The sequence below is a fragment of the Penicillium pulvis genome (assembly GCF_028828015.1).
Source record: "Penicillium pulvis strain IBT 33274 chromosome Unknown contig_12_segment0_segment0, whole genome shotgun sequence".
Taxonomy (NCBI): Eukaryota; Fungi; Ascomycota; class Eurotiomycetes; order Eurotiales; family Aspergillaceae; genus Penicillium; species Penicillium pulvis.
This window is the reverse complement of record NW_026643072.1, coordinates 4380458-4404842: the sequence shown is the minus strand read 5'-3', so window position 1 is coordinate 4404842 and position 24385 is coordinate 4380458. Positions and strand designations below refer to the sequence as shown.

At 48.8% G+C, this 24385-nt stretch overlaps 10 protein-coding genes across 10 annotated transcripts; 5 read left to right on the top strand and 5 right to left on the bottom strand.

Moving 5' to 3' along the window:
* Positions 1-1406: 1406 nt before the first annotated feature.
* Positions 1407-3341, bottom strand: N7503_002875 (putative acetamidase; the record flags this gene model as incomplete). The annotated part of the gene is made up of 4 exons (XM_057062422.1): positions 1407-2230; positions 2290-2760; positions 2826-3229; positions 3301-3341. The coding sequence occupies 4 exons, from the start codon at positions 3339-3341 to the stop codon at positions 1407-1409; spliced, it is 1740 nt and encodes a 579-aa protein (XP_056926384.1).
* A 546-nt stretch (positions 3342-3887) lies between these two features.
* N7503_002874 (uncharacterized protein) lies at positions 3888-4209 on the bottom strand (the record flags this gene model as incomplete). The annotated part of the gene is made up of 2 exons (XM_057062421.1): positions 3888-4044; positions 4097-4209. 2 exons carry the CDS (start codon positions 4207-4209, stop codon positions 3888-3890), a joined length of 270 nt encoding a protein of 89 aa, XP_056926383.1.
* Positions 4210-6529: 2320 nt separating this feature from the next.
* On the top strand, positions 6530-8770 carry N7503_002873 (uncharacterized protein; the record flags this gene model as incomplete). Its single annotated transcript, XM_057062420.1, has 6 exons — positions 6530-6591; positions 6641-6769; positions 6822-6916; positions 6979-7529; positions 7580-8086; positions 8144-8770. The coding sequence occupies 6 exons, from the start codon at positions 6530-6532 to the stop codon at positions 8768-8770; spliced, it is 1971 nt and encodes a 656-aa protein (XP_056926382.1).
* Positions 8771-9050: 280 nt separating this feature from the next.
* On the top strand, positions 9051-10771 carry N7503_002872 (uncharacterized protein; the record flags this gene model as incomplete). Its single annotated transcript, XM_057062419.1, has 2 exons — positions 9051-9239; positions 9290-10771. 2 exons carry the CDS (start codon positions 9051-9053, stop codon positions 10769-10771), a joined length of 1671 nt encoding a protein of 556 aa, XP_056926381.1.
* Positions 10772-11986: 1215 nt separating this feature from the next.
* Positions 11987-13528, bottom strand: N7503_002871 (sugar porter family MFS transporter; the record flags this gene model as incomplete). The annotated part of the gene is made up of 1 exon (XM_057062418.1): positions 11987-13528. One exon carries the CDS (start codon positions 13526-13528, stop codon positions 11987-11989), a length of 1542 nt encoding a protein of 513 aa, XP_056926380.1.
* Positions 13529-15296: 1768 nt separating this feature from the next.
* N7503_002870 (sugar O-acetyltransferase) lies at positions 15297-16095 on the bottom strand (the record flags this gene model as incomplete). Its single annotated transcript, XM_057062417.1, has 3 exons — positions 15297-15660; positions 15713-15949; positions 15995-16095. 3 exons carry the CDS (start codon positions 16093-16095, stop codon positions 15297-15299), a joined length of 702 nt encoding a protein of 233 aa, XP_056926379.1.
* A 494-nt stretch (positions 16096-16589) lies between these two features.
* N7503_002869 (uncharacterized protein) lies at positions 16590-17429 on the top strand (the record flags this gene model as incomplete). Its single annotated transcript, XM_057062416.1, has 1 exon — positions 16590-17429. The coding sequence occupies one exon, from the start codon at positions 16590-16592 to the stop codon at positions 17427-17429; it is 840 nt and encodes a 279-aa protein (XP_056926378.1).
* A 1112-nt stretch (positions 17430-18541) lies between these two features.
* Positions 18542-20035, top strand: N7503_002868 (Zn(II)2Cys6 transcription factor; the record flags this gene model as incomplete). The annotated part of the gene is made up of 1 exon (XM_057062415.1): positions 18542-20035. One exon carries the CDS (start codon positions 18542-18544, stop codon positions 20033-20035), a length of 1494 nt encoding a protein of 497 aa, XP_056926377.1.
* Positions 20036-20828: 793 nt separating this feature from the next.
* On the top strand, positions 20829-22656 carry N7503_002867 (fungal specific transcription factor domain-containing protein; the record flags this gene model as incomplete). Its single annotated transcript, XM_057062414.1, has 3 exons — positions 20829-21003; positions 21054-21511; positions 21559-22656. 3 exons carry the CDS (start codon positions 20829-20831, stop codon positions 22654-22656), a joined length of 1731 nt encoding a protein of 576 aa, XP_056926376.1.
* Positions 22657-23265: 609 nt separating this feature from the next.
* N7503_002866 (SDR family oxidoreductase) lies at positions 23266-24228 on the bottom strand (the record flags this gene model as incomplete). Its single annotated transcript, XM_057062413.1, has 3 exons — positions 23266-23334; positions 23392-23735; positions 23787-24228. The coding sequence occupies 3 exons, from the start codon at positions 24226-24228 to the stop codon at positions 23266-23268; spliced, it is 855 nt and encodes a 284-aa protein (XP_056926375.1).
* Positions 24229-24385: the final 157 nt, after the last annotated feature.

Sequence of the window (24385 nt, the reverse complement as noted above, 5' to 3'; positions counted from 1 at the left end):
GGCGCAACGACTGTGAGATATGCGGTGGTGAGTTAACCGGGCATCCTTTGGTCAGGAGGGAGGTTTTGTGTGAGGTGGACTCGGGGTAAGAGCGCGTGGGGGGTGGGTTCACAAGAGATTAAAGTATTTCGGGGTTTCCATCTGTACATGGATCGCCCTTTTCATGGGCGGGTCATGACAGGTTGGTGGAGATGGCAGTTAAATAGAGAAGATATTGAGAAAGCCTTTGGAAGAGTGGAAATGGAATATGAGAAGAAGGGAGAAATGCACATATGCAGTGCAGAAATGAAATAGATTGAAGATGCCCGAGATCAGTGACCAGTCTTGTAATCTTGAAACTTTTCGGTAACGGACTTACATTTCCTGAGACACCAAATTTTTAATTGGCTGATCTGGGGTAATTAACCGGTCTCGTACGGTAATCTAATTCAGGGCCGCAATTTCATAAAGCTCAAGCTTCTTCGCGTATTCCATGTAACATTTCTTGCAGGACTTGTTCAAGTTCCAAGGTTGCATTATCTGCATGCAAATCTGCTCGTATCTTCCAGCCTATAGAGTGGGCAAGATGTCCGACAGTGGAGGTATACGAGGTGTGATCCATGGTTGAAGCTATGATTCGATACATCTCCAACTGCCCCAAGCTCCTTCCCTCTCTTTGACCTGGACGATCCGCTCCCTCGGTACCAACAACTGTAGTGGATTGGAAAAGCAGAAGAGTGCCCCTGGTATCTGTATTCTCATCTCAACTAGTTTGTTTCTGCTTTTCCCCCTGATATATAGAAAATGCAGCACAAAGACCGTATGGGGATTTTTCATCGAGTGACCAGGGCTGCAGACCCGGCGGTACACAGGAATTTGGCATTCGACCACTCGATCGATGATAGGTCTAGAATCACTGGAATAGATTAAGTGGATCGCAATGACAGATGCCAACGTCGATACCCTTTGTTTAACTAATCGCAACCGCAGAACAATGTACTGATTCAGTCTAGCTGCATGGAACAGGCGCCAAGCTGCAGAATATGAGCAGGGGGTTCAAGGCACCAAAGAAAGCAACAAGGCAAGTAATGACAAAGCGAATTGAATGATTGCTTCCTTTCATGCGGAGTTCCGACCAACAAGCTCAGTTACTGGGTTGACAGGATATACATGCAACTGAACTAGCGTTATTCGAGGGACTGTGATACGTAATAATGTAGCGGCGCCCCGCTTGGGCGTCTTCTAGTGGCGCAACGAGGTTGCACGGCACTAATCGCGTGATGCTGGAGCCTTGTGCGAGAATTCTGGGCATAGGTTGGTTCATTTGATTGTATGGTATAACGCAACGCTACTTAAAAGAGCTGAGACGGGATTGGCTCGGAAATGGAAAGATAAAGAACACAAAGATGTTAGAAGGGATCCATTTCTCAGTCAATCTCAAGTAGGCTATATTTGGCACACTCGCCAGTCTGTGGGTCGATGTACTGCTCCAGTGCTTTCTCCACAACAGCCATGTACCCGAGAACCTGCTCTTCTTGCCAACGGCGACCGACGACCTGTACGGCCGTCGGCAGACCGGCCATATTGGCGGAATCATAATGCTTCCAGGCCCCGCGCGCTACAGCATGGTTGCTACCTAGACGCTGCAAGACGGTCCGATAGGGAGCCACCAAGGCATCACGCACAGCGTCAACATGGCCCACGGGTAAGACACCCGCCGTGTAATCCAGTAGATTCCAGAGAAAGGTATAACCACATGAGGACATGGCGTCGTACATAGCCTTGTGCGGCAAGGCCGGCGTGGCATTGACAGGGCACAAGATGAAATCAAACTGCTGAGGCTCGGCGTTCCACCACTTGTGCCAGGTGGCCCGGAAGGCTTCGCGTTGCGCGACCAACGGCCACACCTGTGCAGATGACTTAGGACCGAAGTTGCGAATTAACGTGGCGAGGATCTGGTCACGTTTGATGTAGCGCACGTAGAGGTAGTAAAGGTAGCGCAAGGGACGGGACAGATGTGCGACACGGGTCAGCTGGTAAGCGCCAGGATCAGTTGGCTCGAAGCTGCGGAAGGGCACGTTGAAATGATGACAGCCGTCCGAGTTCAGGAGTTGAGATGCAAGGTCAAGGCCAGTGAATGGATCGGCTCCGTCGGGTGTCGTGATCTCAGTCACCGTGTGGCCGGCTTCGGTCAAGGCGGCGACTGTGGTGGAAACAGCACGCTCGATAGCAGGAGTGGGTGGAACCACACCTATTCCGATCAGCAGCAATTCCAAGCATTCATAATAGGGAAGAACCGTAGAAACGTACCATCATTCCTCATCAATCCAATCCGAAGAGGCTTGGTCTTTGCATCGGTCTCAAGCTCATCCCTCCATGCAATCGGGTGGACAGTGTTATCATACTTCCACGGCTCCATACCAATCATGGCACGAGTGAAATAGGTCAAGTCATTCAAAGTGCGAGCCATTGGACTAAACACACTCGGGATACCCTCCTGGCCTGCCATACTAGTGCTCACTCCGGCCTTAGGCCAGCGACCCGTGCTGCAGCGGAGCGAATAGATCCCACTCCAAGCAGCTGGCACACGAACTGATCCAGCAACATCGGAGCCGATACCAATACGGCCACCCTGTGCCAGCAGAGAGCCTTCACCACCGGTCGAGCCACCAGGGGAATACCCTGGTACATGGGGGTTGAGACAGGGGCCCCAAAGTCCGTTGTCAGACTCAAAGGAGAGAAGGGTGATAGGCAAAGCAGTCTTTGCGTAAGGAACAGCTCCTAACGACGGATTAGAGACTGCTTGTATTCTCATGAACAGTTTCGTAATCGAGAGTTGAACATACCGGCATCTTTGAGCAATTTTGTCATTGGTCCATCCTCATTGAAAGGCTTCCCCGCCAGTGCGGAGTAGCCAAGGGTGGTATCGAAACCCTTGATCTGGACAGAGTCCTTAAGCGAGACAGGAATGCCTGCCAAAGGTCCTTTGAGGTTCACCTCTGACTCAAGCCATGATTCTGCTTCCGGGAGCAGGAGCTCGGTAATACAGTTGGTACGCTTTTGGGCCCGAACAGCAACCTTGCCATAGGTGCGAAGAACAGTCAGAGCCGAGGTCGTAGAGCCTTGAATATCCCGGACCAGCTCTTCGATGGGCTGTTCGATAATCTTCTTGTCCGATGCTGTGATCGGGAGGTGATATGGGTGAGGCAGGGAAGCGAAGCGGAGATCTCGTTCCGCCTGCTTTTGGTTCCTGGGGATAGTCCAGCTTTAGACAAGATCGGATGTATGTGCAGCTTAAGTCTGGAAAGGAAGACTGCTTACCGTATGCGGCGATACTCAAAGTAGTCGAAAGGAGGAAGCATATTGAATTTGGAGTGTACAAAGATCTGGCGAGACAGCGGCCTTTTATCCGAGTTCAAGCTCCTGCGGGGAAGTGTGGAGGCGGCTTATCGGATAAGCCCAGATAAGACACGGTTGGAGCCGGCGGTGTTTAGTCCGCCAGGGATAATGAGTTTGGAGACAAAACGGACCACGCGAGGCAATATTCTTTCGATTAAAGTGCCGCGGTATACGCAGGATTGACCCATTGCGCTGACGGCACGTGTATATTCATCATTAATTTGAAGGTGACTAGACCAGTTTCGGTAGGTCGACCCCTTGCGCGAACAATAGTTACATTGCAGACTGGAAGACAAACAAGTGGTAAAAATGCAAAGTTTATATTTTTATGTTCTGTGTACTATATTATAAGCTATCTACTGAAACCAAGTCCAACATGAAAGCCGCCCTGGAGGCGCGGCGGGTATATCTCCAGTGTCCAACCCGAAAAGCAATCCACAACGCCAAGAGACCAATCTAGTCCCAAATGCTATCGAACCCATGCATCACTGCGCTTAATGGAGCTTGGCTCATGGCTCGATGCTTTGAAGCCAGTGGTGCTTGCTGAGCCACCACACGATCACTCCACCAGTGACAAGGAGGACGATACAGAAGAAGATGATGAAGCCCCAGATCAGAGACTTCTTGCTTTTCCGACGCTCGCGTTCTAGCCAGGAGTCTTGTGCTCTAGCGGTCTGGTTAGCCTATTGGTTCGGAGTCAGGGAGGATGTAGACGTACTTTTCGGTGATTGGTGTGATGATTTCAGCCTCAGGTGTGCCCTTCGCTTCTTCGTCGAGATGCACTGCTGTTGAAAAGCGCTTCCAAAAGTACGGATCGCGCACGAGGGCCATTGTATCTTCGGGTATGGACAGAGGATTGTAAGAGTGAGATGCTACACCAAATTCTCTTGTTATAATTTGCTGACAGACGAGCAATGGGAAGTAGCGTCCAGATCTCAGGCGCAAGCAAGCGAGCTGAAAGTCGCAGGACGAAAAGCGTTTGTGTGGGTGTAGACAGCAGTCAGCATGTCAAATTTTGGGATGAAGAGGATGGGAGGTTGCACTACACTTAACACCCAAACAGAGGGGAGTTGGGTCAGATGCCACGCCGCCGATCTAGCCAGTTACATGGAGGGCTGGGGGAAGGCATCCTATTTCAGCCGCCTCAGATATGCAACAGATCCCCAGGCACTATTTTTATGGATGATTATTGGTGGATAAGCTACCATGGAGACAAAATAACTGTTGTGGTATGGCGATCCGGAATGAAGGGGTAGGGCTTCTGGTGGTTGGATGTGGTTGAAGTTCAACCAATCCTGCTTATTGAATGATTTGGAATGTCAGCCACCATCGACTAGTGTTTCCTTGAATGAAGCATGATCTTGCGGCACTATTATTCATTCTTGATTTGTATTGGCTGGATCACAGATCTAAATCGTTGCGGGAACCACGGGAACCACGAGGGTCAAGGGGGACAGCAGAGCACGGGCCGTAGCAAGACGTTGGACGTGAAAGCAAGGGGGGGGGGTCGGTTGATATGTATAGATACCGAGCAATTGCTTCAGATTTGGTCATTCGTATCGAGAAGCGTTTTTTACTCATGAGGTCTACCCAACAAATATTTCATATTAAAGGGCATTGATCACCATCACCAAGAAGCTGCATGAACTTACCCAGCGCTATGGAATCCCGCTATTGTTCAATGATGAGCGGATCCTGCCCTTGTTGCCGGGGCTGGCGGTGTTCATTTGGGTCAGATCGCACGCCGCATTCAAGTGCTGCGCTTGTCCCGAGGAAGCAAGTGTACTGTGAACTCTGTTGTCGAGATGGAATACCCAGTGTTCTCCGTACCATAAAGCGAATAAAAAATTGGTTTCTAGTCATGTACAGGGTACATTCCTCCTGCCAAACCTTGAATTATTTACCCCGATTTTCAAGTTGCGCATCCGCATTCTCTGTCTCTCATTAAGTTGAATGGATCTAAGATGATGCGAATTGCAAGAATGGGAGCGAAGGGAAGATCCAATAGATAAAAGACAAGGTTTGGGATTTAAAAAAGACTGGCGGGGGAGATTATACTCGAAAATAGCGCGGTTCCCAAGGTGAAATGGACAAATCGCGTCTTATATTTTGATTTTGTGTGAAATGCAACTCAATCAACACATCCAATACGCGCAGAACCCGTGATATGCTTGTGCGACAGAACAGTTGATTCTGGACTCCTGCATGGCTCCAAGAAACGATGCGAATTATCTCCTCTCGCGAAAGGCTTTTGCGAATAGATTAACACTTACTGCTCCCTACATTGAAGGGAAAGGTCCGAGATTATTCTCCGGCATGGAATTGCGCAGGCAATTGTTAGTCGGCTCGGAGAAAGGGATTTCGCCGACAGTCCAAAATCGTCTAGCCCCATCGCCCAACTAGGAAGTGCTGGGCCAAAAATAGCATCTCCATTAACCGATATGGGGTAGTGGCTAACCTGTCGGCTTTTCACGCCGAAGCGCGGGGTTCGATTCCCCGTATCGGTGAATCTTTGAGTTTTTGTTTCATCAAGTCAACATAATTACTCTAGAGTCCTTCTTTGATTTTGAAGACATATCTTTAAACTGGTAAGCGCCATGGCTTTCGTCATTGTGTTTTGTCCAGGTGTCTGGCTTGGCACTCGTCCTTGCACTCTCTATATGTGTTCGGCCAAATATTCTTCTGCCGACGGCTCAGAAATCTATCATATCACACTTGCAATGTTATTCATGTCGCCAAATTAATGTATACTGTAGAAGCCTAGTTTTTGTCCCATCCCAAAGTTTTCATTCTTTTTTGGTGGACTGAATTGATGCAAACTTCAAGACCTGAGTCGCCGATTGCAGTTCCAGCCAGCGAGATATACTGAAGAGACACATTTTGGTGTTTCCTTTTCTCAAATTGGACAAATGAGTACTAACTGAAATCGAATAACCCTCGATTGGGTACCAAGCTTCCATTCTTAACTCACTGAGCGTAAAATTTAATTAATCGACTTATATGTTTCTACGTTCAAGCTTTACCTTCCCACCGCCTGATTCGCCACTCGGCAAGATAAAACCTTACCGATAATTTCCCGAACATCCGCTCCAGCCATGATAGCAATTGGACATTCGCAAATTTCTATTCTGGCATCTGAGAATTAGCCAAAATGGCTTCAACCAGTAAAGCAATTGATTCGGCGATCAAGCGCCAGAAGAAGAAGTCGATTGCGTAGGTTCCACTAGCTTCATGCAAGATCGGCTTGTTAATATGTTCATAGATGCCGGCGATGTCACTCTCATAAGATTAAATGCTCTGGAGGAGAGCCTTGCGTCAAGTGCCGGCAAGCAGGCTGCCCTGCCGCATGTACCTACATCAATCGCGATCGGCAGGTCAAAGTCCACGAGAGGTGTGGAGCTAGTAGTGAACTGATCTGAAGTATGTCTACTAATAACTTCCAGCTATCTCGAACAGCTTACAGCGGAGAATGAACGTCTACGAGAACAACTCTCACAATCTCCAGGAGTTGGACCATCTGATGTGCAGAGCAAACCAGGTATCCAAGCTACCAATTATCTCTGCTTTATACTGTGGACATTCGCTCAACATGTTTGTTAGATGCCACTGCGCCCGACCCCGACACTCATGTTCATAACCCAATGTTGGGAAAGCTGGCTTGGTTCCAACCATACGACCCATCAGCCCCTCCGATCCATATCGCCGAAGCAGCTTGCACGGCTTTCGCTACCCGACTGCGTCAAGTCCTCACCAAGGATACTAATACATCCCACATTACCCGAACACAGTACACATCTGAGGCAACGTTGATGAAGTTGCGCAACACGGAACTTCGATGGCCCAGCCTGGCTCAAGCTCGTCTTCTCGTCCAGGTCGTCTTCAGTCAAGTGAGCAGGGTCTATCACTTGGTGCTTCGAAAATCCACCATGGATGAACTGGAAAACACGTACCGGAGGAGCAATTTCGATGATCCAATTTTGACTTGCAAGTTCTTCGCTCTGTTTGCTCTCGGGGAAGTATATTCGGTGCGGTCGAATTCAAATCCTGAGTGTGGTGTGCCTGGGGCTTCGTTTTATGCGAATGCGATGATGTTGATTCCCATTTTGCCGGAACGACCGAGCCTTGCTCACATTGAGTCTCTACTGCTTTTGGTAAGCCACACAACCTGGAGAAAGACCTGTGGAAAAACTAATATTTTTAGTCATTATACTCTTATTTCCTGAATCGTCGGCACTCGGCATTTTTCTTGATTGGCAGCGCCATGCGCGTAGGCCTAACTCTTGGACTCCACCACAACATCCCCGAGTGTCAATGCCCCGACCCGGTAGATCGACAGCATCGCATTCGACTGTGGTGGGCAATTTATGTTTACGATCGCATTTATAGTTCCAAGGCTGGCTGGCCGAACCAACTTTCTGACGACGATATCAATGTGGAGATGCCATCGACTATACCCGGCGATGCCTTCGAGGAACAATTTTCAGACACGGAGTTTCTGAACGCTAGTATTGCACTCGCAGGGATCACTGGCCAGGTAACGGAGAAAGTTTATAGTCGCAAAAAACAACCAGATTCGTTCCTGCAGCGAGAGCAGAAACTGTTAATGTCGCTCAAGCAGTGGTCCCAGGCTTTGCCACCGCATGTTCGACTGAACCGTGATGGACCACTCCCTAAGAATGTGATATCGTTACATCTTCAGTTCAATCAGGTGAGATTCTCTCAGGCAAGAGCCTTGTCTTGTGCGGCTATAGCTGATAGGTCTCAGTGCATCATCTTGGCCACGCGACCGATTTTGCTTTATACTCTGATCCAATCGAGGGACGCCGGTCACGACAAAGATCCCGCCCTCTCCAATGCCCAGACACTCAAGACCCTGGGTGATGCATGTATCCATGCTGCAAGGAACACGCACTCGCTGATCGTAGATGAATGGGCCAACGGAACCCTGCCGATCTTCGGATACTTTTATGCACACTATATATTTTCGTCTGCACTTATCATGGTGGTTTCCAGTCAGATCTACAGCGACCATTGCAATGACTTTTCCCTTTTCGAGACGGCGTATGAAATCCTTCATGCCATGAGCGATCACGGAAATCTCGCTGCGCAAGAATTCTACGATAACCTCGACTACGTGCGACGGTGTCTTGACATTATCGTCGACCCTACTGACTCGCTCACTGACCCACGGAGCTCAGACCTACCAGGCCACGCCCTGTCCGAGATCACGGCCCCCGGTAGTCTCACCGACATGGAATTTTTAGGCGCGAACATGGAAGAATTCCTAGCGCAACCCGATGTCGATTTTGGGCCACTGGACCCTTCGGGGGTGCCGATCAATGTGGCTGACGCAATGTACTCGTGGCCGACGTTTTCCTTGTGGACTGCATGAAAGGGGAGAAGTCGGAGCGAATGATACAAGACCTTTCACATGAGGCTTAGCGACCGGGATGGTACCTGATCCGTGTTAGGCGTAAAATCTCGTATGATGACGGCAGCTGAGTGGGATTGGAAAGGGTGATGGTGCCACATAACATCACATTATTTCTGTTTTGATGACTCTTAATCTTCCTAGTCATCTGCTCAGAACATTCTTTTTCACAACTGACGTCAACTTCTATTGTTTATACTTCATTTCTCTGTTTCTGTTTAATTCCCCGCAGTGGGTCCACATGTTCGTGCCTGACCGCCACTTGTTGCCTATCGACTCGAACTCCCTTGAGGATCCTGGCAATGCGCTGGTCGCAATCTCTTCACCTGAGATCTCAGATGAAATGTCTTCCTGGGGGACTCTGATCAACCCAGACAAGAGTCCAGCGCCGTTGCTGGAACAGCTTTGTCTAGGGATCGCGCAGTTGTTGGTGAGCATAACGTCATGGGTTCGATACAGACAGCAACTAACAAGACGCAGCCCACGTTTGATTCAAATGGTTCAAATGATCTTACCCCCGATCGCGTCGCGTCCTTCTACCGCAAAGTAGGCGGCAACTATGATCCTCTCTTTCTTGGTACCAAATCTACGGCGCTTTCGTTCATTTATCAGTCGCTTGGCTGCTTTCACAGCCTCCAGCCTTCCAGCAATCCATATGAACCGCCCTCCGTTCCGTCACTACAACCGGCTGGCTTTGTGAGATGGCAGACAATTCAGTTGTTAATGGAACCCGACGAGCACTGGCAGTACTTGCGAAATGCGGTTAGTATGTGGGATATTGCCGATGCGAACGGGGAGTTATTTCCAAAGGAAATCCCTCGCGACGCGTTTCCCTCCGAGCCAGACCCAGAAATGCTACAGTGGCATGAGGGAGTAAGTCGGCGACTTGAATTAGACTACATGAAGCGGAAGACGCAGCGTGCTTCACCACCCGACTTTGGGGGATATCACTATCGTTTCAGCGGAAAGGATCCACTACCAGATGAAGAAGAGTGCTTTTCGCATCCGCCGCGACAGCCAGCACAGCGGAATCATAGCTACTATGAGCCAGATCGAGCTGGTCGGCGGCGTCAGCACCACCGACGCCTCAGCGCCGAGTATCCTACATTCGATACCCGTAGACCGGAACCGAGCTTCTCCTCTCGACCGGATGGAGTTCGGTCTGGTGTTTCGTCTCCCCGAGGTCCTTCGCCATCTTCACGGGAGTATCCTCATTATCGCACCAGAGATAATGAACAGTCAACCTGGCATACCCACAACCCATTTCCCACAGAAATGGACCAGCCTCCAGAGCCAGAACCCGTCTCCGATGACACAATCCATGAAGAAGAACCGGAACCCGAGCCTGAAACCCAATCCAGACGTCGGGCCCGACGTAACCTATCTCCACCGCATTCAGGTACACGCCGTCACTCCCACGATGCATACGCACGAAAACCCTTTCGTGATCTCTCACCCTCCGCGCCACGAAGAAATCATAGAGGATACGACTGCGAGATCCCCACCCCCACCCCAAAAACAAGAAAATCGAACTCAGACGGAACACCCAGATCCCATCATCACGACGACCGTTCTCGCTCCAGATCATCAGGCGTCAAATTCAAAGAATTCGTCTTCGACGTCCCTCACCCAGCTCCAGCTCCAGCCCCAGCCCCAGCCCCAGACCCAGCAATGTACATGCCCCCACCACCACGGCCATCACCTCGTCACCGATACAATCTAGATCCATATGCAGACGATGCCAGAAGAGGTAGTTACAGCGGTGGCAGCACAGGAGGGAGTCGACCTGGAAGCGGAGGGAGCAGCTCCGATCGACCGCGCTCATATAGTAGTGCCGGCTTTCCACCTCGGGCATCTCGATGGACGAGTCCTTCGCGAGGACCGGCTAAACGGTATATTCCAACTAGTCTTGCTCAAGATGCGGAATATATCTCTTCGCGGGGACCCCCACTATATAAGTGATGATTTATGCTGATACGTTATGACATATTTGGAGTCTCTTATCCCACCTCACCTTTTTGCGGCATTTTACAGTTGCACTTCACATCTCAGATCCTCTGCATATCCTCTATCACTTTATAACGACATATCTCAATTATGATTTACGACTCATGTGGTGCGTTGGGAATTTTTTTGTTAGCGGGCTTTATTGATGGATTCTTAGGCGTTTCTTAGGTATACACGAAACTTTGAATCGCTTTATCTATGTCTTTTCTCTTACAAATTATCTATTCTTGGATTGGACAAGCCTGAAGGCACCTAATTAGGCATGTATGGTTGAATGATGCTTAGATATGTCGCATTGGATGTATGTTGACTGAGCCATCCATAGCATAGGAGGGCTTGACTGCCCTCTGAATTTATAAATTGAAATGATGTTAGAACCCATAATCTAGCTAGGCATATGCAACCTTGGGATGACCCCAACTGGAGTGCTTTTAAGTTATGCCACTTGTTGCAATAATAGAAAGTCAATAGAAAGTGCGATCTACCAGCTCAACTAACTTCAGTGGAAAGTCTCGGTATAAGTCCATTTCTCCATCCAACAGCTCATCCGAAGTCTTCCGCCGGTACCCATCCATGGGCCAAATATCAGACCCAATGGCCTTTACATATCCTCCAGCGCCCCATAAATGACGACCAGAGTACGGGATTCCCCAAGGGAAGACCTGCAGTAATGCTTTTATCAAACTGTCGGCCTACCTCTGCTAGGCTTTGCCGGAAAATCTGAGGGGGCGAGCCGTGCTATAGCTCGAGATATTTAGCTATCTCGGCAACTGTCGGTCGTAATTATTGGCTCATCGTCCTGTACACTCAATAGTACATATATGTATCAAAACCTTGGACATATATTTTATCCCTAGCATACAGGTCTTGACAATATACGAGAATACCAAAGATACCCTATTGCGGTGAACACAAAAGGATCCCGGGACGGGATTGAGATTTGACTAGTGGTATCCATGTTCCGAAGTCCCTCAGGCATACTTGGCCACATATTAAAAGACATATGGAAACGTACTAAGACTTGATAGCTAGCGACATAAGAGTACAGAGGAGAGAGGAATCCACTTCCAAGGTTGGCTAGTATGCACGAGAAAATCATATCTTGCATATCATTTATTGCAACGTACTATCGTAAAACATACAAATCTCATATCCTGAACATGTGCAACGTTAAGCCTCCTCCCTCTGCTCGACAGCCCCCTTCTCTTCTGATCGCATCCACACATCTACTTCTGCAGCCTCACCCTGCGGCAAATTGCGAGCCATAGAAACGATATCCCAAGTAGTTGGCGCGTCCCGGAAGACATGGTTAAGAGCCTCCAGGTTGCGGTTCATTGTCTCGGGATAGAACAGGTAAACTGTAATGGGGATAAATGCCGAGATAACAGCATACATAATGTAATACTGGTATCCAATAGTGTCCAGCGCAACGGGCGTAATCATCACGACGACGAAGTTCCACAGCCAGTGATTACCTGTCGAAATAGCGGCCATGGCAACACGGAGACGCATGGGTGCAACTTCAGTACAGTATAGGAAGTTTCCACCCAAGAAGCCGACGGGGTAGAATGAGTTGAAGAGGAATATGAAAACGGCCGACACGACTGAGGCGGTATGATTACCCTCGAAACTGGTCGTGATGGCCAGGACGGTCATGCAGACGGCCATACCTGTGCCACTGATCATGAAGATCTTGCGACGACCTAGACGATCGATAGCGAAGAAAGCGATGAAGCTGCAAAGGAACTTCCATGTCATTGCGCATGAGGAGAGGATGCGAGCAAGGTCGCTCGTCATGTGCAGGTTTTCTTCAAAGATGGTCGACACGTATGTCGAGATAAGGTTTCCACCACACATCTGTTGGAAGAACTGGAGCGCAACGCACAAGCAGAACCGGTATAGTAGACGTTCCTCATCGGGTTTGCTCCGGTCGAAGATATCGCGCAGTTTGGCGCTGTCGACAGTGACTTCGAGGGAGGTTTCGATACCGGCGATTTCGATACGAACAGACTCGTCGTCAGGAGAGGTACCCTTGTACGCAGCGAGACTGTGAGTCGCTTCTTCGATGCGGCCAACCCGAACAAGCCACCGAGGAGATTCAGGAAGGAGGAAGACGGAGAAGAGGACGACAAGAGAGAAGAAGAACGAGACAACGAGCGGGATACGCCATTGGAGTGATCCATCCACCTTGCTAAGACCGAAATCAATCCAGTTGCATAGTGCATAACCCAGGCAGATACAAATTCCATCAACAACAACATGTTGACCTCGGTGCTTGGCTGATGTACATTCGGATTGCCAAACTGGTACAGCGACACTGAACTGACCAACGCCCAGTCCAAGAATCACACGTCCAACAACGAACTGTGCGAGTCCATAGGCAGATGTCTGCAGCAATTGTCCAATAAGAGTCAAGATGGCACCAAGGAAAATAGTCTTACGGCGACCGAGACGGTCGCCCAAAGCCGTACACGATAAGGCTCCAATGAGAGCACCAAGCTGGAAAGAGGCGATTACGGCACCCTTTGCAGTAGAGTTCTTCGCACGTTGAGCACCTGTAGTGTTGATGGTGTCAATCTGAGGGAAAACGCCCACCCAGCTCTGCAATGTCGCCAATGGACCTAGTCCAGATTGATTATAACCGAAAACAATGAAGGCGGGCGCAACAATGAGCAGCGCCTGCGCCAGACGAAGCGTTTTCCCGTGGAACATGATTGCTTGCAGGAAGAAAAAGATACTCAAAACCAAGAACAGAAAGAAAAAAAAAACCCAGTGACAGAGATTTTGTCTTGCATTTATGTCTACCGGTGAACCCCAGGCCGTGGAGACCCCACAGGATGGGCAACTGAGCTGGAGATTGTGGGTTACGAAATGGTATGTGCTCAGCATCCCTCACCCAGTCTTGAATTGGTTGATATCGCCGCGGGCTCCATCGGGCCCATCAAAATAAGTTAACGAGTTCATTATACCCACGCCATTGGACAATGTCGACCCCGAGACATAATGCGGGAGTCGGCCTGGAGCACCAAGCAGGGATGTGTGCGGGATAATTTGGGGTACGATCGTGGAAGGAATGCCGAACGTCGGAGAATATCGTGCCATGTGTGGTTCAACACGCCTGAGACGATGGATGTGCGTCGTGGGGGTGAGTGGACTTTCTCCGAGACGAGGATCGAAGTTAATTGGTGCTCCATCGCCCAACGGGTCGGAAATCGCTTTCCCTGATATTGTGGTTATTCGGGCCGAACTTGGATACCGTGGCTGGAGCTCCCGGTGAGACTGGTGCCATCGGGAAGACTAACGCGGCTTGACGTCGATATCATGGATTCTGAGAAGTTGATATCGTGGTAGTCTTCTATTAGGCCTGAGAATAGACCGATGCCAATACTTTTGGGTTTGACGTAACCAGATTACCCCGGCATTGGCAGCCTATTATATATCGAGCAGCTCGTGGCATAAGGGGAATATTGAAGGCTTGTTTGGTCTTGTCGTGCATCTCCAACGCCAAGAGGCCCGCCAAGAGTCGCGCCAAGCGGGCTCTGAGCCTGATCCGGGGAGTGTCCGGGGCCTAAGTGGAGTGCCAATCGACTTTTAGGGCGCGGGTTGAGACTTGCTCGGTCATGTTCCGAAGGGCCTCATTGGAATGGTCGGGAAGAAAACATTTAAAGATCAATTTTCTCGTTTTAAGGTGCGCCACTTCCTTCGTTGAACCATTGGTTGATGGTGGGAATTGATGATCTGGAGTATCCTCGGTGATTTCTGATCCGCACAGAAATATCCACAGAGGGGATTTTTTTGTTTCAGCTGACCAAAGAGATGAAGAGAGAGAGAGAGAGAGAGAGAATGTGTGTGTGTGTGTGTGTGTGTGTGGTGATCTTATCAATTCTTATTTTTGAACCCTTCATCTTTCCACCAATGGGAGAGATATATTTGACAAATAACCAGTCAAAGCCTTTCCATGTTTTTGTTAAGAGCGCGGTGCTTGTCTTTCATCCACGCGCTTGCCATTGCTTATTTTGATCCGGCCATGCCCACACAGGAGCACAGAAAGTAAGCCGGATGGTGTGTTTACAGGTTGACCACATCTGAACCGAAGTGGCCTCATACTCCAACCCCAACAAAAGCCGATCAAATTCCTCATACATCCTTTCAAAGTTGTGGTTGACGATGATGTTATCGGTCGCTCTGAGAACCAGCATATTGAAGATTGACTTTCGCCCCAGCAAGCTCTTTTCAGACATCCTCATCTCAGTTCAGACCTGCTTAGTGTGGTTTGGTGGGAAAGAACCGCGCATCGGCGCTGGGATATTGCATTCAATTGCTTGACATCGTGCATCTTGATGTCCAAAACCACAGAAGTCTCTGCAGGCCTGACCTGAAAGGGGAAGCACGTGAGCTTGGTGAATTGTATTCAGAGTCTTATCTATAGATAGAGCTTCTGACATGCTATATCGTATTCTAATAATCGTTGATGTGATCTTCAGTAACTTTGATGAACCAAGTGCCGGTATGGGTTATTCCGATCCTGCTCCTCCTCCTCTGGCGATGGAATAGTCTTGACCACCCGACATGGACTCCCCACCGCAACAGAATACGGCGGAATATCCTTAGTCACAGTAGATCCGGCACCAATCGTGCATCCCTTGCCAATCCGAACACCAGGAAGAATCAGCACATTCCCACCAATCCAGCAATCATCTTCAATAAAGATAGGGTGGCCGAACTCGACATTTTTTCGGCGGGACAGAACACTGGTATCGTGTCCAGCAGTGAAAATGCTGACTCCGGTTGCAATTTGCACTCGATCTCCAATGACAACCAGACTGGTATCCAAGATAGTCACACTAGACAAGGTCAGCTTACGGTACGCTCGAGTCATTGCTGTCGGATACAAACTTCCAGTTAATAAAGCAATGATGCCCAATTGTAATATTGCATCCATAATCTGGGAGAAAGGGTGGCTCAACGAACGTGCCATCCCCGACTCTACCGACCAGTTTGCGCAGCAGCTCCAGTCGCTTATCGGCTATTTGATCATAAGGCACAGTCTTTGTGTCCAGGTTGTTGTAGTCGGCTGTCAGACCGCGACACAGATGACGCGCTTCCAAGAGCTTAGGGATGGTGGGATTGTACCTGGGTTATTAGCAAGATGTCCATGATGGATGGCAGTGAACATACATCATTCCCGAGATCATACGTTCATAATCTTCACATTGTGGTACCCCGCGCAGACCGCGCGAAAGCTCGATGATTTCAGGTCGCTTTTCTGGAGCTGCCATTTTGCTGAGAAACCGAGGGCAGAATGACGGAGGTGACGAATATCTTATGGTTTGTCACGTTTTATATGCAGATGTCAAGAGATGACAGCCCATTTACCCCGCAGGACAGCGAGATCACTAGCCTGATTGGGTGAAAGTGCCAACTCCGAGCTTTGGCCGTAAGCATGCTGCCTTGGCTACTTAAGAGAGATCTAGAAATAATTCAACAGCCCAAGTACAGATGTCCAGCTTTAACTAGCAATCTCAAAATCCTTTTGTTTTAAATTTGGCCGGAGTTTGCACGAACTGTGATAGCCAAACCAACCACCCTTTTTTTTTGTGGGGCCACACATTAGCCGCACAACACCCACATCAAACAAATTCCCAAACTACGTGAACGCGACTTTTTATGCCGTTTGTTCTTGATTTTTTATACCTCCCAGTCATACCCGAGATAGTTTCTTTGTTTGCCCCCTCAGGTCTGATCACACACCCATATTAAGCCTCACACAATCATGGCCAGTCCTAAGATCGCCAAACGAGCACGGGCAAACACTGCTGGTGATACTCACCTTCAGCATGTTGAAGCCTCGACCAATCAAAACTCGGTCAATGAAGCCCCGATCAATGAAACGCCAGTCCCCTCACCAAAGGAAATTATCAAGCTCAAAGCCGAAGGCTTGGCTGAGCTTCTCCACAAAGCTGCCAAAGCTCATCCCGATGTTAACACCACGGTGACCGCCGCCATCAACAGCATGATGGAGGAACGGAAGAAACGCAATATTGATTTTGATCAGTATTCCAAGTCGATTTGGTCCGCGATTAACGTCCGGCACAGCTCCAAGAAGGGCTCCAAGCAATATGACCTTTCATTTGACGTGGCTAGCGAAGTAAGCTCCACTATCAGTCACATCGCCAACCAATGCGCCGAGTTTTCAAATCCCAGGACTCGACTCAATGGACTAGAAACACTACGCAAAATTGGCAAGACAATTTGCCTTTCGTCAAATGATACCTTGGGTCACGAGGTACAGAAACAGTTCCAGTCGGATCCAAGTCTGGAAAATGCCATGCACGATATTGTGTCCGAGATGTCACCCGCGGAAAGAGAAGTCGTATTGAACGGACCTCTGTGGCAGAAATTGGACGAACTTGAGCAGCTTGCAAATGATTATTGTGTTTTTGAGGGGCTCCATTCTGTTATGGACCTGATTCAAGGCGAAGGAGGTAACGACGCAGGCGAGGAGGAAGAAAGTGAGGATGATGAAGATGAAGATGAGGAAGACTATGATGAGGATGAATACGATGAGGAGGATGAATATGGGGTCACCGGGGATGAGCATGATATCTGTTAGAGTTCGATGTCTCTGTTAACTGACACGTCGATCAAACGTCTCAAACCCGTGCGCCCCGAACATGACTGCATTTTGTCGCGACCTTAATATTCGACGTTCACCCGGTAATTTGCCGTGTTTCAAATGATCTCAATTTTCAGACTGAACTTGCATCTGAAAAAGGTGACAATTATCTAAGTTTCGACCCACAACTTTAATTCAAATTGTCTCAAGGCGTCAACCATGTCAAGGGTGAAGTCGAGCATTTGGTAGATCCAGGTAGCACAGCGTTCGTGACCTATGAGTCTCGCAAGGACTTTGACTCAATGAGATAGATCGCAAGTTGATGGAGCGGTGAGTAAGACCATATGGATCGGAAAGTCAATCTATTGGTCGAAGGACAGAAATACGATTTATTGGATTGAAAAAAATTCATCGACGTCACATATAACCCCTTATGAGTCTAGTCTCCATGCTGTGACACGTTTGAACGTGTCTCGGAAACCGGTTACTAAAGGGTAGATCACGACCATCGATCGGAAGAAGCTATTGGCTTGGCTTTTGAAGTTGTACATACGATTGGACCAACTAGATTAGTTTCTGCACCGTGACCAGTGGTCACATTTTCGAAGGCTTCATTGAGCCATTCTGTGTGCGGGATCGCCCGACGGGGTCCAGGCTTTCCCCTGAAAATGTCCACCTCCACCCGACAGAGTCACCGGGAACCCACTCGACCAATGAAACCCACTTAGGGGGTTCGGCCGAATCCATGAAAAGGTACGAGTATGGGGCAGCCATTCACGAAGATCATGCATCACGCACTTGAATGATCTACGTCGAAGGTTATCTTTCTTTGAAACCTCAAAAGCAACAAAGCCCCAGGGAAAGGAACAAAAGAAACCCAAAAGAAACTGGACAAGGCTATGACTAATCTCTCATCCGAGGGAAGCAACTATCGTCGTCTATTGGCCCGAGGTCAATCCGTGGGGAAAGCGGGGAAAACATCGGGAGATGGGCAACACTGATGCCCTCCTAACTCACGCGTCAACTCTCCCGAAACTACCAGCTAGCGTACTGTTGTACATCCTGAATTCAACCCTGATAGCTGGGCCAGATTCCTGGCCCAAAGCAATATGGTCGTGAAGGCTTGCAATCGATGCCATGCCGCCAAAGAGAAATGCACCTTCAACGGCAGTGATCAACAATGCTCAAGATGTCGCCGGTTGAAGATTCCATGTTCAATATCGCGTCGCAGCGGTCGCATCGGCCGCAGACCGTCCGCCAAGGCATTTCCACACGGTCAAATGCAGGTCTGGAGCGTGGAGACTCGAGACCAGCACAGCGAGTCCGAAGCAAGCAGTAGCAAGGTGCCATCGCGTGCGCCAAGCCGAGGGTCCGACGCAAGCTCTCAATCTGATGCCACAGAAGAGCTGGGCACACCAAATAATAATAATATGATGATGCTGTCGCCCGAGCGGCTGATTGCTTGTCCAAAAAAACTTCAAACACAGGCGGACGCACTGCAGACGGTGTTGGACGTGGAGCAATTTTCAGTCATTCATACGCCTTTCATGCTGGGATCCAGCTTTATACCCGAGGCGCAGAAGACCGTGTATACCATTTTGACTTTATCCGGACCGACGCTGACGGAAGGATATCTGGCTTTCCTGGGGATGATGACTCGGCACCAAAGATCGCTCGTCTTGCGTCCACAGCAACCGGATATGCGCAAGGCGGCGAAGGGATTGCAGCGCTTGCGGGACGTTACTATTCGCAACGATTATGATGCAGCTTGTACGCTGTTTCTCGGGCAGACGATGTACGTGTTCAACGTGCTCACCGCTCCGTACTCGAATACCGCACATTCCATCGTTCGGAGTGCGCTTCTGTCGGCCAAATCGTGGTTCTCCCGACTGGTGCAATATCCGATCATGGAAAGCATTATCATGTCTCCGATGTTGATCGATACGGTCGAATGTTTGACCCATCGTGAAGTTCCGATAATTCGATTCCCTGATACAGAACGCATTATTATTGATCGATACGCGGGGATTTGTGCGACACTCTTACCTCATCTCTATGACATTTGCGAATGTAGTCATCTGTGGAAAAATAGCGTGCTAGATGACAGTGCCACATATACCGGATATTATGAGCAGCTCGCAGTGATCGAGCAACGAATCCAGGACTGGGTGCCTCCGACACCACCTGAGCTGTATAAGAATTTCGGGCAACATGAGGTGTTGGCGATAGTCACGCAAGCAAATGTGTACCGTCTCGCGGCACTGTTAGTTATCCATCGGCTTCGATATCCGCTGGGGGTGGAAGACGAGACGGCCAGAGTGCTGGCCGAGAGCATTTTTGCCGCGATGGAACTGTTTAGCGTATCCGCGGCCGAGAAAGCCACTGCATTCCCTATGGTCTTTCCAATAACCATGGCGATGCTGGAGATTGAAGGACCAGGCGAAGCATTGTTGGATAAATTATCGTCATTTACCGTGCAAGCGACAAGTGCATCAAGACTGAAGGGATTTGTAGAGCAGATCAGAACAGCCCGGGAGACAGGATATGAGGGGGTCTGGTTCGAATTAGTGGATACCCAGCTGCAGGTAGCGATGCCGCCCTAGTTTCGATTTCTCAGCGGAGCTTAACTATCAACGGAGTATTTTCCGGCCATGAGGTCATTTTTAACGGATCCTTTTCTCCACGGGAAGAGCGTAAATTTAAGTTAACGAACTAGAACAATGCCGTTTGGCCGGACAATCTCCCGCCTCGGGCCTTGGGGGGGGTACTAGACCGTGGTCGTGATCAATTTATTGTAGATTGGCGTTGCGGCCCATCAATGAGGATCGGATATCGGCGGAGAGAAACTAGATTCGGAAAGAATTGACCGGGATTCTCCACATCTTCACTTTCCGTGGGTTTTGACGTCTGTGCGACCCACTCTTGACCAGATCGAGCAGTAATTGCCCGGATCGAGTGATGTAACTTATGAAACAAGTCTGGGGTTCCCTTTTGCTCAGTCAAATCTTATATAGGATTTACTACCCCGGATTTTCATTCAGCGTCTGGCAATCTAGGCATCTCTGTTTTTGATCCTTGTAAAGTACGACCTGCGATCCTGCAAGGGATCTTAGAAAGAATCATACTCCGGAGTGCTAATACTCCCTACGCTACCGCGATGGAAGACCACTCAGCAAAGCGGCAAAAAGTCTCTCAATCTAAATCCATGTCAAGGCGAAACCAAAAGGCGTGTCAGCTATGTCATGTCACCAAGGTTCGATGCAATGCGACATCAGGCTCCCCGTGTCAAAACTGTTACCAGAGAGGGGTACAATGTGTAATGGATAGGAATAATCGGTCAAAGTAAGTGTCAGTTCATCAGTAAACCAGACACGGGCTAACGATGATAGACAACAAATGCATCTCAAGACAGCGGGCTTGACACCAACACCATCTGGCGCTCAATGGTCACCGGAAAGCGTGGCTGTCGGGGCTTTTCCACATGCCGCTGCTGTACATGGCTGGAATACTGAATATGGGTTTCACGCATCTTGTGATTCCGACTGGCGAGATTCGTCTCTGAGTCCAACGCGTGAGTTCATACTTACCTCCATGGGAGATTAAGATGGCTGACTGGATTAGCTCCACAACCTGCCTTATATAATAATCTATTTGTGCAGCCTGAGGAGGAAGTTTGGAATACATTCACAAATCTCGGATCCCCAGATTCATCGGCCTCTGATACATCGAGCCCGGGAGTACTTCTACCGGGTTTCATTCAGCCTCTACCAATGATGATGAACCCAGCAACGATCGAGTATCTTTATGTGAATGGGGTATTCAGTTTACCGACTACGCAATTGCAAAACGCGCTTCTGCAAGTATTCATCGACTGTGTACTTCCAACTATGCCGATCATCGATTGGCCTGCTTTTATCAATGCCATCTGCAACCGCAATAGCGACCACGGCTCTATGAGCCTGTTTCTCTTCTACGCTATCATGGTCTCGGCGACTACCTTCGTGGACTTGGGTCAACTTCAAGAGGCTGGCTATTCGACCCGACAAGAGGCCCAGGAAGCATTCTATACTAAAGCCAAGGTATGTGTATCCTTTTACCACACACGATACAGACTAACGTTGAATAGCTTCTATACCATGCTGAATACGAGCCAAATACCATCACTGTAGTTCAGGCCCTGCTTTTCATGACATACAGACTCGAAACTGCGGATGGCGATGACAGCCGATACTGGTGCTCGATCGCAACCTCAACAGCACAATCCATCGGCCTATTCCGAGACGTCGCAGGCGTGAAGAACGTCCGACTAAATCCTAAATTCTGGAAACGACTCGCCTGGACCTGTTACACAACCGACTGCCAGATCGCACTCAGACTTCGATGTCGCCCAATAATCCACAGCTCAACCTTCTGCCACCAAATGCTGACCGAAGATGACTTCGAACTTTATAACCTCTCTCCCGAAGCGCTGGTCCAAGCTCTTGGATATCCATTATCGCACAACATGAACGTCCAACAAGACCTAGCATTAATGTTCATCGCCAACGCGACGCTCTGTGTATCAATAAGTGAAGTCCTCGACGTCCAAAGCAAAGGTCGCACACGCCAAGGCTCCTTCACATCCGCATCATCCCCAATAGTCACTGAACCAGCCGACCACAGCGCTCGGGTCTCGGCCGTTGAACTCAAATTAGCAGAATGGGCAAGCAAATTCCCATCATCTATCCAGACATACTCATTCGAAACAAACAATATCGACGATGAAAATACTCTATCATTACAACGAAACCTACTTCACATGCAATTCTATACCACTATCGCCGTTTTCTACCAATCACAGCCACTACCTTCCTCCACATTCTGCGTTCAATACGCCGCGCAGCAAATTACTCAGATCGCATCAGATCTATATCAAAAGAAACTTCATCGTCGATTACCGATCGTCGGTGTAACAGCTATACTCGTTGCATTGATCATCCATATCCCCGGAACAAAGAAAGCAGATCCACAAGAAAGAGCACAGGCTTTTCAGAACTTTCAACTTGGCCTGGAGGCTATGGCGGACCTGCAGGATGTTTATCAAGAGGCTAACCAGATTATGACATGGGCTTTTAAGATTTTGGAGAATGTTGTTGATGTACCGTTCTCTCAGGTTTCGCAGGGTGTTCATAGTCCGCCGGAGCTTGGTTCTTGTTTGTCTATGAGCGTGCCCCAGGTTATGTGACCCTTGATTCATTTCTTCAGTGCCATGACTTGAATTTTGTATAATTTTGATGTATGAATAATATATTTTCTCGAAAATACCATTAATTGATAATATTATTCAAAGCACAGTATTGAAAATCTGACATTATGATGGACCAAGATGGATGAGGACTGGTAAAGAGAACCTTTGAGGCTCTCTCGGTTTAGTAGATCTCTCCGTCTGTATTGTAGTCACAACGTGCAGATTTCACAACCACAGAGCATAGTTCAAAAGGTACAGTGAACCATTAATGGGGGCAGACGATTCTCAAACTGCTACGAGATCTCAATAATCAGTACGAGGGGGCTACGACACTAGCTAGGATGAAAGTTCCAGGGCATGTATTGGCTGGAAATAAAGCGTTATTCGACACAAGGTTTGAATTGAATCAAGCAAGCCATATTATTTCTGACAGATGGGACATTAAACACAGGAGCATTGTGTCTAAAATACTATTGCTGCATGATGCTGAATGCCGCAAGTGAGCTAACACGTCCTAGACCTTAAATCAACAGCCAGGCTACTTCCCAGATGTTGAAAAAGTGTTGGTTGGTTTCTAATCTGGTACCATGATAACTTTGGCCGCTGTTAAGAAGTCTTCTTATTCGTCGCAGCCAACTCGTCAGCAAATGGCTTTTGACCGTACGAAATCCGATCCTGAATCAATGTCAGCAATTGTCCGACTAAGGTCATTACTTATGAAGAAGTCCTCACAATTGCCCATTGTGGCAAAAGCCAGAGACACAAACGAGCGAGTGTAGATCCTCCCCCAATCCAATACTTCCCTGTCGTCCCCCTTTCCACCTGGTGTACAACATCGATTGAAAATGCTTCGGGAGATATACTCATGGGAATCCTCTCGGGCTGCCTTCTGATGATGTCTGTAATACCCAGATAATAAGAATCTGCAGGTAAATCCACACCAGGAAGATTCTTCAAGAAGTTGGTTGCGATTCCACCTGTTATCAAAGTGAGAACTCGCACGCCGAGGGGTGCGAGCTCCAAACGCCAGCCCTCGCCCGCCTGGATAAGAGCAGCCTTGGTCCCATTGTATATGCCTGTTCAACAGATTAGTCCTGTATTGTGAACGGTAGAGGATACCCACGCACTGCAAAATGGAATGGGAAGACGGCCGCCAACAGATGAATTATTCACAATGCACCCCCCGGCAGCGATAAGCATGGGGCTAAACACCTGAATCATTTCAAGGATAGCAAAGAAGTTTGAGTCGAAAACTCTTCGCGCTTCCCCAATAGGAGTATCAAGGGCAGGTAGTTCCAATCCAAGACCGGCATTGTTGATCAAAACGTCAAGTCTGCCTCCAGTCTCGCGCTTGACGGTCTCTGCGACTGCAGCGATGGATTCAGATGAGGTAACATCAAGCGCCAAGACAGTAACATTGGATGCGTCGTGTAGTGGACTGGGAACTTTGGATGGTGAGCGCGCGGTTGCGTAGACATGGTAGCCCTTGTCTTTGAATGCTTCCGCAAGGGATGCGCCAACTCCACCAGCGGAACAGCCTGTAACTAAACAGGACTTGCGTGTGTTCATTCTGAGTTTATAATCAGTTGAGAAACATGCTAGAGGAGGGTGAGAAAGCGTCTGCTTGAGAGAGTATTTATAATTTTACATAGCGGGTCATTTTATCATGGAGAAGTATATGATGGTAGCGTTTCTATCTAAACCCTATTTTGATTGGTTGCGTTCT